Source organism: Petaurus breviceps, unplaced genomic scaffold (genome assembly GCF_028583685.1).
Source record: "Petaurus breviceps papuanus isolate PSGF00001 unplaced genomic scaffold, PetGlider_PUasm1.0 90845, whole genome shotgun sequence".
In the NCBI taxonomy this organism is placed as follows: Eukaryota; Metazoa; Chordata; class Mammalia; order Diprotodontia; family Petauridae; genus Petaurus; species Petaurus breviceps.
In genome coordinates, this window is record NW_027187359.1 from 2,942,986 (window position 1) to 2,955,897 (window position 12,912).

Here is a 12,912-nt window from a genome sequence, read left to right on the forward strand (position 1 = left end):
CTCTCTCTCTCTCTCTCTCTCTCTCTCTCTCTCTCTCTCTCTCTCTCACACACACACACACACACACACCCTTTTATTTATGTCACACTGTGTATGTTCACCAAGACTGTTTTGATTCCTTTTGTTCTCCTATATTCTCTCATTTGCTGGTGGTCTCATCAATCAATCAATAAACATTTGCCTACTATGTGCCAGGAACAGTGCTAAGCCCTGGGAATACAAAAAGAGGCAAAAGAGAGTCCCTGACTGTCAAGGAGCTTAAAGTCTAATGAGGGAGACAATATGTAAACAAACATATACAAAGCAAGCTTATACAGGATAAATAGCAAATAATTGCCAGAATGAAACCACCAGAACTAAGGGGAATTGGGAAAGACTTCCTATAGAAGATAGGATTTTAGTTGGGACTTAAAGGAAGCCAGGAAGGTCAGTAAGTGGAATTGAGGGAGAACATTCCAGGTTTGAGAGACAGCCAGAGAAAATGTCTGGAGCTGAGAGATGGAATGTCTTGCTTGTGAAGTCAGCCAGGAGGACAGTCTGTCACTGTATCAGAGATATGTTGGGGATTAAGGTGTAAGAAGACTGGAAAGGCAGGAGGGGGTTAGGTTACAAAAGGCTTTGAATGCCAGGGTGTTTTCTGTTTGCTCCTGGAGGCAAGCTTCCAAGGCTCAATCATCCTCTCTATGTAGCTAATTCTCAGTTCTGTATATCTAACCCTAGTCTCTCTCCATAGCTCTAGTCCCAAATCACCAACTTCCTACTGGACTTTTCAGACTGGGTGATGCATAGACATCTTAGACTCAGCATGTCCAAAATAAAACACATGACCTTTTCCCTGAAACTCCTGAACTTGCCTTTTACTGTCAGAGGCACTACTCTTCTCAGTCACCAAGGCTTTCAGCCTTGGTGTCATCATTAATTCCTCACTCTCACTGATCCCCTATAACCAGGTAGTTGCCAAATATTCCTTTCTCTGCAAGGATTCTTGGTTACATCCCTTTTTTATAAAGTCACCACCTTTATCTCCTCTCTGTACTCTGTAACTCAAATCTGTTTCCCCCTTCAATCCATTTGTCATACAACTGCCAAAGGAATCTTCCCTTACTCAATAAATTCTAGTAGCTACTTGTGATCTCTAGGGTAAAATATAAACTCTGGTTTAGCATTTAAAAGTCATCACACTCTTTCCCATTCTTATCTTTACAGTCTTCTTTCATATTACTCCCTTCCATACAAACCATCCATATTTGGATTTTTTGTTCCTCAGATACAACAGTTCTCTCCTATCTCCATGTTTTTGCACTTTCTGTACCTCATTCCTGGTGATGCTTTAAGTTGTATATCTTATTTATGTAGATGTCATCTCTCCCATTAGAATAAAAGTTCTACAAACAGAGTAGGCTCTATTTGTATCCCCAGGGATCTAATATATAATAAAGGTTTGATAAATACCTGTTGAAATTCCAAAAGACTCAAGGGAAAATGTTATCTACATTCTGAGGAAGAACTATGGAGTCTGAATGCAGATTGAAGGATAATATTTTCTCTTTTTTTGTTTTTTCTTTCTTGTGTTTTTTCCCTTTTGTTTTGATTCTCCTTTCACAACATAACTAATATGGAAATATGTTTAATATGATTGTATATGTATAGCATATATCAGACTGCATGCTGTCTTGGGAATAGGGGAAGAGGAGTGGGGAGGGGGAATTTAGAACTCAAAATTTTATGAAAGTGAATGTTGAAAACTAAAAGTAAATAAATAAATAAAATTATTTTAAAAGAGGGGAGGGGAGAGGGAGGGAAAAAAATGTAGAGCTCAAAATTTGGTAAAAACGAATGCTAAAATTTGTCTTCACATACAATTGAGAAAACTTAACCACTATTAAAATTAACTAATTGATTAATTAATACTTGTTGATAGATTGGCTTGGAGTCTGGCCTCCTAATTAACTTCAACTCAGGCTGTCTCTGGAATATTCCTCTTGTCCCCAAACACACTACTACATTAGCCCCTACCCTATTCATAGACCAGTCCAACTCAGCCTTTTAGATCTTCCCTGAAAGCTCCACATTTCCAGTTCATTCTTCCCCCCACTCCTATGCCCTCACCGGACCCCCCCCCCCATTTCTTCTTTACTTGCAATCTTCCATCAGCTCGTGCAGCAATTTCTTCCACCGTCTAAGCAAGGCTGGGTTCTTAGTGTTCCGGATTGACTTCAGGGCCTCCAGGTTTCGTTTCTGCCCCAGAGAGAAAGAAATGGAGTCAGGTTGGTACTAAGCTAGCTATAGAACTAGCTTATCCAAAACATTCTCAGCCAGGGTCTGGGAATACTTAGATTCCTAGGAATTCCAGTAGAGACCTCAAGACTCCATGTTAGGGTCCTCACAGACTATATATTCCAAACCTTGCATGGATATGATCTCTTCCCTACTCTGACTTCTCAGCATAGGTGGTAGGCAAATGTGGAATGTAAATTTTTTGAAGTCAGAGAGTACCTCTTTTAATCTTTGTATTCAGAGCCCCTAGCCCAGTGTTTAACACATAGTAGTGGGGCAGATAGGTGATGCAGTAGATAGAGCACAGGGCCTGGAGTCAGGAAGACCTGAATTCAAATCAAGCCTTAGACATTTACTAGCTGTGTGACCCTGTGCAAGTCACTGTTTGCCTCAGTTCCTCATCTGTAAAACGGGTGCACACTGGAGAAGGAAATGGCAAAACACTCCAGTTATCTTTGCCAAGAAAACCCATGGACAAAGTCCATGAAGTTATGTAGAGTTGGACATGATTGAACAACAACAAGGTGCTTGATAAATGCTCTTTGAATTGAATTGGGCAGCAGGAATTGCAGCTCATCTCTGCACCTCCTATTCTTGGAATAATTTGTTTCCGTCAAGAATAAATTTGTGTCCACTTCTGTAGGATGACTTACATGGTTTCTCTAGCTGCTACCACCTTCCCTTTTGAGGTTTTCTAGTTTTTGCTTTGTAAATGTACTGCATATACCTATATGTAGACCTATCACCTCCCCCACTAGAATGTAAGCTCCTTGGGGGCAGGCACTGTTTTAATTTTGTTTTTATATATCCACTGCTTATTTAGCACTGTGCCTGGCTCACAGGAAGAATTTAATAAATACTTATTGACTGATAAATTTAACCCAAATTGTTCAGGTAGGAGGCAGTGTGGTATAATGGATAGGGGGCTAAATGATGTCAGGGTGACTTGTACTTAAATCTTATCTCTGACACTTATTGACTGTGACCCTGTGCAAGTCAATTGATCTCTCTGAGCCTTAGTTTCCTCATTTGTAAAATAAAGATCATCATCACACCCATCTTGCTAGGTTGTTGGAAGAATTAAATGAGGCAATGAACATAACATGTTTTGCAACCCTTAAAATGTCACATAAAATTTTTCATTATTATCATTCTGCTCCTCAGCAAATCAGCTAACAAATTAAGCTCAGAAGTTCCTTACTAGATGTAATAGGAATGGGAATTTGAAGATCTTCCCTGCCCCTTAATAGACCTAGGGGGGAGTTTGAAGACCTCCCCTGCTTTTAAAGTAAACTCTGCCCCCTAAAAGGCTGAATGTAATCACATGGAGCCTGTGATGGAGGGAATTTGCTGAAAGGTGGAGCAGAGCTTCCCTGCTGTGAAGATAAACTCTGCTCCCTAGTAGGCTGAATGTAGTCACATGGAGCCTGTGGTGGGAAGAGTTTGCTGAAGGGAGCAGAAGAGCACACAGGAAGCTGGTGTTCAGAGCTGGCCAGACAGTGGGGGATAGAGGAGCTCAGGCAAGGAGATAGAGAGTGTGAGTAAATATTGATCTTGTATTGGTTTGTGGGAAGGCTGAAGGATGATGTGGCTCTCAGCATTTTTATGGCTTCTGAATATCTTTGGTACTATGATGGAATTGGCTTACTGGTTTGGGGATTTAGTTTTCAGGTGTCTAAATAAATGCTTCAGTTCTATCCTCTCCCTGGAGAATCTAGTATATTTTGCCATCAAACGTCATATGATACTTATAGTCATGGTCTTTATTGTGATCATGGGTGCTGTAAATATTGCATTTGTGCTACATTTGGCAACAAGTGCTCATGCTGCTCTGCTAGTGAAGATTGCTGCTGAACATATTGTCTCTATTTTGACAACAACTGATGATCTGGTATTGGCAAAACGGGTTCACCAAGCAGCCATCATTTTAGGGGTCCAGTGGGCACAAGATTGAGGTATTAGTATCTCTCATTCATTGTTAAAACAGATAGCAGAAGAATGTCATATATGTCAATTGGAAAAGAAGTGAACTGTTCCTTGGGTAGTAACTGGGGAGATAGCAAGGGGAAAAGTCCTAGCCCAGATCTAGCAAAGATTATATTGGTCCCCTACCCCAAGAAAAAGGATGCAAATTTATATGTACTTGTGTTGACACCTATTCAGGTGTACTGGTGGCTTGTCCTTATAAGAATGTAACCCAGAAAAACACCTGTAAAACTCTGGATCTCATAAGTCCATATTATGGAACCCCAATGCAAATTCAAAGTGATAATGGGTCATATTTCAAAGGTAATGAGATGAAGAGATATTGCATATTAAACAAATGGAATGGACATATCATATTCCATATTATCGACAAGCATCTGGGTTAATTGAAAGAATGAATAGATTATTGAAAGAACAGTCAAGGAAGTTAAGTTCTAATAATTTGTATCAACATTGGAAAGATAATTTGTTCACTACTTAAGTAATTTAAAAAATAAACCATTGGGAGAAAGTATGACTTTAGCCAGAATAATGACTCCAAATCTGCAAATTAGAAAACATCAGACACACAAGATCCCAAATATTGAGTATTGGACTGTAAAGCAAGGAACACCTCATTCGGCAGGATATGATTTACATTGTTTAGAAGACTTTTGGTTGGATGGAAAAGAGATAAGAAACATCTCTACTGGGATATGTATGAGAATCCCTAAAAATCATTACCTAAATCAGATTTAGCAGCTCAAGGTATACGTGTATTGGCTAGAATAATAGATTCTAATTATCAAGGAGAAATTATTGTAACATTCCAAAAGTTGGGTGAAAAACCCATACAGTTTTGTAAAAATGATAGAATAGTTCAAGTGATTATTATTCCTTGTGAAACAATACCATTTGTGAAAACTGAGCCTCCTTCTGAAATAACTATCAGAGGAATTAAAGAATTTGGTTCTACTAATAGAATAAAATTGGGAGCTAGAGTATTGGTAAAGCAGAAACCAAATGATGTTCTAAAGGCTGCAGAGATTATAGCATGTGGGAGACAATACCATAGCTATTGTTTATTCAGGAGAAAATTATTGTCAAATTGTACCCTTAACTCATGTATTCTACCACGAATGAGGTTATGATGGTGGATTCCAGAAGCACAGCTGACCCTGTATTTGTCTCTTTTTGACTTTTTGTCTGTTAAACTTGTTTGTGAGCTTTGTTTTCTGTAGGATTGGTACCCTCCACCTGCAGATGCCTGATTGCTTAAGCCAGATGTCATCTCCTGTCCATGACTGTGATGTGCCACTTCAGGACCTGATGTTGACCAAGTTCCAGATGACAGCTAAAGAACTGAACTCTTGAATGGGATCTCTTGGGGCAAGGACAACAGTACATCCAATTTCAACTTGAAGTAGCTTTGGAAAAGAGACCTTTGCCCCTTACCCCAAGATTTTGAGCCCAATTCATTCAAGGGGGGAAGGATGGGGTGCTTGTGCCCAAGCCCCCACCCTAAGCTATTGTTTTATGTGCAAAGTTTTTCTATTATCCCTGTTCTATTGTTACAAAATTCTGTTGACACCAGTTTTTCCACTAGTTATCCCTAAACTCTCATTTATTGTTAATGTACTTTTGCTATGTAAGGGACATGGGAGATCTTGGGGCCGAATGTAATGGGAATGCACATTTGAAGATCTTCCCTGCTGCTTAATAGACCTAGGGGGGGAGTTTGAAGACCTCCCCTGCTTTGAAAGTAAACTGCCCCCTAACAGGCTAAATGTAGTCACCTATGGTGGGAGGAGATAGAGTTCATGGGAAGCTGGTGTTCAGAGCTAGCCAGACAGTGGGGGACAGAGGAGCTCAGGCAAGGAGATAGAGAGTTTTGTGAGTAAATATTGATCTTGTATTGGTTTGTGGGAAGATTGAAGGATGCTGTGGCTCTCAGTGTTATTATGGCTTCTGAATATCTTTGGTACTATGATGGAATTGGCTTACTGGTTTTAGGATTTGGTTTTGGAATTTGGTGTGTCTAAATTTTAAATGCTTCAGTTCTATCCTCTACCTGGAAAATCTGGTATATTTTGCCATCAAACATCATGTGATACTTATAGTCATGGTCTTTATTGTGATCATGGGTGCTGTAAATATTGTATTGGCGCTATACTAGAACCTTTAGTCACAAAGAGAAGGTTATTTCTTCTGAGGGGGGAGAGGCCAGTGATTGGTTTCTTTTGGTTATGCTCTCTTATTGCATCTCTCATGGATTTCCCTGCCTCCATCCCACACCATGTTCTCAGCCTAGGCACTTACCAGCCGGTCCCGGGTCACATGTAGGATGTTGAGGGAATTCATCCGGTAGCTAACATCCTCCCAGGTGGAGGTCAGAGTCACTACTGGCATGGAATTATGCCAGGACAGGTAGTGGTAGGAAGAACCTGGAAAACAGATAAACAGAAATGGAGGAATTCAACATCAGTTCTCCCTCACTGATTCGTCACAGAATTTGTGGACTATTTCATATTTATTAATTAAAACAGCTCAAATAAGATACTATATATGCATATACACATATCACTTTGCAAGCCTTAAATGTTATATAAATTTTAATTACTAAAGCCACATAAATACAAGACAATTATATTTAATAATAACAATAAATGAGAGAGGCAGCTTGGCATAGTAGACAAGTCAGCCTTGGCCTCAGGAAGATGGGTTCAAGTCTTGCCTCTGGCACATACCATGTGACCATGGAGCAGGTTAGTTAGACTGAGAAGGCAATTCTTCAAGATTTATCTAATAAGTTAAAATTCAACAAATTCAACTCAAGGAATATTTATTTAGATTGTAGGCAGGTTGAGCCCTGTAGAGGAGGGGAGAATACCCTGACTAAGAAAATTATTGATCTTTGTCATGGCTGATCGTTTCAACACATTTTCAGTGTTAATAATAATAGCTAACAGTTATACAATGCTTGCTATGTGCCAGGTACTCTGCTAAGCACTTTACAATTATTACCTCATTTGAAACCACAACTCTGTGAGGTAGGTGTTAAAATTATTTCCATTTTATAGCTAAGAAAACTGAAACATATAATGATTAAGTGACTTGCCCAGGGTTATATAATAAGCTAGATTCTGAGGCTGGATTTGAACTCTGGCTTTCCTGACTCTAAGCTCAGCAATCCATTTCCCGAACCACTTAGCTGCTGAGGTATGCTAGCTAGTTAAACAGTTTAGCATGTGAAAATCTGCATAGGATAATGCAAACCCTGGTAGAAATCTCAAGCTCATGTGAGGAAGGCAGAGAGGGTGACTCGAGATAAGGAACTAAAGCATTGTAAAAGTCCGGAGAGAGAAGGCCAGTGGCTTTTGACCTCTCTAGTATTGCTGATTTTTGAGGCCTGAAGGTTCAGGTCAATTCCTGTGACTTCAACTACAACCTCTATATAAATGTAAATAACTATATAAGTATATTACTATATATAAAACTATATAATTATATAACTGTATATAACTATAACTGTACATAACTATATAACAAATATAACTAACTATATATTATATAACAACTGTATATAATTATATAACTGTATTATATAACCATAACTACATAACGATTATAACTATTAACTATATAACAACTGTAATGATAATTATATAACTACATATAAAACTATATAAAAACTATAACTATTAACTATATAACAAAAACTATATAACTATTAACTATATAACAACTACAACTATATCATTCTATAACTATAACTACATAACAACTATAACTATATAGCTACAACAGTATGACTATAACTATATAATTATGTAACTATATAATGACAATTAACTATATAATAACTATTACTATATAATTCTATAACCATATAATGACCATAACTATATAATTATATAACTATATATATTTACATATATATGTGCATATATACACACACATACACATAAAACTCCCAAATCTATTATCTCCAGTCTAGAATTCTCTCTTGATCTTCAGAATGTAGTAGCTTAGAAAGGGGTCTGGATTGGAGTCAGAGGGACTGAGTTCAAATGCTAGACCTGTTATTTGCAGCTATGTAGTACAATGGATAGAGTACTGAGCCTGGTGACAGTCTGGAAGACCTGAGTTTAAATCTAACCCCAGACACATAATAGTTTGTGTGACCTCAAGCAAGTCACTTAACCTGTTTACCTCAATGTCCTCAATTGTAAAACATGGATAAAAACAGCACTTTCCTCCAAGAGTTGTTGTGAGGGTCAAATGAGATTAGATAATATCTGTAAAGTGCTTGGCACACAATAGACACTATATAAATGTTAACTATTATTATTATTACCTGTGTGCTTGGGCAAATTACTTGGTCTCTCTGGGCCTCAGTTTCCTCCTGTATAAAATGAGGGCGTTAGAGTAGAGGCCTCTACGGTACCTTCCAGGCCTAAGTCAGTGGAAAGAACACTGGCTCTGGAACCTGAGGATGGTGGTGGGGTGGTGGCCAAATTCTGCTTCTCTTACTTACTGCCTATGTGAATTCGGGTAAGTCAATGACTTTTTTGGGGCCTTAGGTTCATCATATGCAAAATGAGGCAGTTATTGGATGATTGCTAATGTCCCGTAGAGCTCTAAATCTACAAACCTATGAATCTCTTCCTTTCCTCTGCTTTTAGGACAGTCTCATGGCCCCCTCAAGCTCAAAACATCCAAAATCATTTATCTTTTCCCTCAAATCTACTCCTCCTTGTGACTTCGCTATTTTCATTAATGGTATTACCACCCACTCATCGATGTTTAAGTCCTTTTCATTTTCCATCATCCATATGCCATTCCCTAACTGTGGCTATAACCCAAGGCTCTGTCCTGGGCTGCCTTCCCTTTGCTTACTACTCTTCTCCAGCTGATAACCTCACTCACTTCTCAGGGTTTAATAGCATTCTTGTGCAGATTATTTCTAGACCTAAATGTCTAGGCCCTAATTTCTCCTGAGTTCTGGTGCTGTCACCAACAGTCTACTAAGCATTTCAAACTGGATATTCCACAGGCATTTCAAATTAAATGTCCAGAACAAACATATCCAAAACAGAATTTAACACTTTCCCCCCAAGAAACCCAGTCCTCTCCCAAGATTCCATAAGCTTTATTGAGGACATGTTCATCCTTCCAGTCTTCCAGGTTTACAACCTTGGCATTATCCTTGACTCCTCACACTCCCTCATTGCACATATCTAATTAATTGACAAATAACTTCTACATATCTCTTGAATTCAACCCTCTTTACTCATGTGGCATCCCCAATTCCTATCTCATCAGGCTTTCACTACCCTTATACTATTTCAATAACCTCAGATTTGATCTTTCTGTGTCCATTTTTTCCTCAGGCAGCAGCTAAGTGGTACAACGGATCTAGTATTGGGGCCTAGAATGAGGAACAACTGAGTTCAAATTCAGCCTCAAGCACTTATTGGCAGTGTGACCCTGGGCAAGTCATTTGACCTCTATTTGCCTCAGCTTCCTGAACCATAAAATAAGGATAATAGTACCTACCTCCCAGGCTTGTTGTGAGGATCAAATAAAATAATATTTATATAGTGCTTAGCATAGTGCCTAGCACATAGTAGGTACTATATAGAGTTTATTCTTTCCCTTCCCATTCCAATAGATCCTCCACAAAGCCACCCAAGTAATTTTCCTAAGGTCTGATCATTTCACTCTCCTATTCAAGGTACTCCAGTGACTTTCTGTTGCTTTTAAGATAAAATAGAAATATAACATATAATAAACATAAAATGTAAATATATGATACAAAATAAAATATAAATATAATACAAAATAAGATAAAATATAAGTCCCTCTATTTAGCAGTTGAAGCCCTACCTTTGCAGTCTTATTAAGCATTACTCCCCTTTCTACATTCTATAATCCTGCCTAACTATTCCCCACACATGACATTTTTTTCCTCCAAAATTTTATTTTATACTCAAAGCCAGAACACAAATATAGATTAGAGAAAATAAACAAAAACATATATCATAAACTTAAACATTGAAACTTAAATACAAAGTTAGAAAGGAATAAAAAGCATGTCATGTGCATAACAAAACATAAGAGAGGATTCAAAATACATAACAAATTTTCATTTCAAGAAAGCCTATATAATAAATAATACTCATTGTGTTGAAAATTGTCCATCTTTTCTTTGCTTCCTTTTGAGTTTTCTTTTGTTCTCTGCTGTACACTTTTTTACTTTGTTCTTTTTTTCCCTCCCCCAAACACCCCTCAGAAGGCCACAATAAAGTTTAGATATGTTTCTCCATAGCTATAGATATATAAATATACATACATATATAGACATATACATTCTTAAACCTGTTCTATTCCTGATCCTTGTTTTTATGTATGTGCATAGCTCTTGTTTCCTATCCCTCCTGCCTCCTCTACTTTACTTTTTTTTTTTTGCTTTTTGGAGGGGGGAAGGCTGAGCAATTGGGGTTAAGTGACTTGCCCAAGGTCACATGGCCAGTAAGTGTTAAGTGTCTGAGGCTGGATTTGAACTCGGGTCCTCCTGACTCCAATGCTAGTGCTCTATTCACTGCACCACCTAGCTGCCCCTCTCTACTTTACTTTTACCCACTACCTTGCCCTCCTATGACTTGCCTACCCTCCTCCAAGGATCCTTCTCCTATCCTCCCATTCCCATAAATCTAAACAAACTTTTGTACCCCTATTTACCTATTCTCTCATCCTCCCCTCTAAAGATCCCTCCCTTGTCCTCTCCCTCCTCCCTATGCCCCTACCATTTTATTTCTTCTATAGAAATTAAAAGACTTCTATACTCTTTTAAATATATATGTACTGTTCTCTATAATACCCATTCCCGATGAAAGGAGGTAACCAGATCTACCAGCCCTCCTCCCCCATCTAATTCCCATGTATCAATTCTTACTCTTGCACCTCATTTGTATAAAATAATTACTCTTTTTAGCGGTTCCTAAATGGTTTTACTTTTTAAATTCATATCATGCTCAGGTTTTCCCCGATCTTTTTTATGAACTACACAATTATTAATAAGAATCTTAGATATAAATTTTACATTTTACACATATAAAAAGTAAACATTCTGTCCTTATAGATCCCTTATAATCAGTCTTTGTTATGTATTTATGTTGGTTCTTGTATGACAAATCATCTATAAAGTTCAGAGTTGCTTTTTTTTAACAAAGTTTTGAAAATCTGAGAGTTTATTATATATCCATTTTTTTTATTCAAGATAATAGTTAACTTTAAAGGGTATGATATTTTTGGCTGGAGCCCCAGTTCTTTTGCTTTTCAATATGTTGTATTCTAAGACCTGTGGTTCTTTTAATGTTTCTGCTGCTAGGTCTTGTGTAACTCCAATTATGGCACCATCATATTTAAATTGTTTTAATCTTGATGCCTTTAATATTTTTCCTGAGGATTTTGGAATTTGATTATAATATTCCTATGAGTTTTCCTCATAGGATCTCTTTTAAGTGGTGATCTATGAATTTTTTCTATTTTCCCCTTCTTCCCCCTTGTTCTAATGCTTCAGGACAATTTTCTTTAATTATTTCCTGTATTATTGTATCAAGATTCTTCTTTTGACCATAACTTTCAGTTAGTCCAATCATTTTTATATTTTCTCTTCTTAATCTACTCTCCAAATGTGTTGTTTCTCTTATAAGATGTTTCACTTTCTCTTCTATTTTTTCATTATTCATATTTTATTTAATCATTTCTTGATATCTTATAATTTCACTGGCTTTACTTTGCCCAATTCTAATTTTCAAGGTGTCATTTTCTTCCTTAAGATTCTGAATCTCCTTTTCTACTTGGTTGACTTTCCTTTCATACCCTTCTTTTTTTCTTGGATTATTCTTATTTTCTTTTTTAGTTTTTCCTTCATCTCTGTCATTTAATTTTTAAAGTCTTTTTTAAGGTCTTCTATAAATTCTTTTTTTTTTTAATTTTATTTAAAAGCAATTGGGGTTAAGTAACTTGCTCAAGTTTACACTGCCAGTTATTTCTGGGTGTGGTGCTAAGTATCTGAGCCCATTCTATCCCCAGGTCATCCCAACACTGGGGCCAGTGCTCTTACTCGCTGTGCTACCTGGCCACCCCTCTTCTATAAATTCTTTTTGGGCAAGTGACCATTTGATGTTACTCTTTGGGAGTTTCTTTACTTCAGTTTCCTTCTCTGAAGATGAACCCTGATCATCTCTATTCGCATAATAGGTTTCTATAATTGTATTCTTTCTCTCTTCCCTGTGCATTTTTTTTTTGTGGTGATAGCTTATTTACTTGTAGTCTCTTCAAGGGTGGGGCATGGTGCCTCTTGCCAGAGATCTTCAGTTCTCCCCTCTAGCCTGAAACCAAAGTCAAACCTTTAACCTTCTGTGAGTGCCCACAGCCAGGGCCTTTCTACCCCACTGCTCCTGCACTCACTGGGTGTGTGCTGATTCCTTTTCACCCTGCCACTCTTCACCGCACAGCTGCATCTGACGCGTTCCTGGTCAGCAGAGGTTCCCTCTATCTTCCCGGGTTCAGATGCCCAACTCCCCTCACTATCCCAGGAGTAAAAGTTCTGGTGGCTGGGGCTGAGGCCTCCTCTCAAACCAATTAACCCCAGAGCTCACC

At 37.9% G+C, this 12,912-nt stretch overlaps 2 protein-coding genes across 2 annotated transcripts in view; one reads left to right on the plus strand and one right to left on the minus strand.

Moving 5' to 3' along the window:
• LMAN2L (lectin, mannose binding 2 like) overlaps window positions 1-12,912 on the plus strand; it is a 102,086-nt gene that overhangs the window by 70,882 nt on the left and 18,292 nt on the right. The window lies entirely within an intron of this gene.
• FER1L5 (fer-1 like family member 5) overlaps window positions 1-12,912 on the minus strand; it is a 47,033-nt gene that overhangs the window by 25,741 nt on the left and 8,380 nt on the right. The window contains 2 exon segments of the mRNA XM_069071912.1: window positions 2,138-2,238; window positions 6,562-6,686. Of these exon segments, the coding sequence (XP_068928013.1) occupies window positions 2,138-2,238; window positions 6,562-6,686 (226 nt within the window).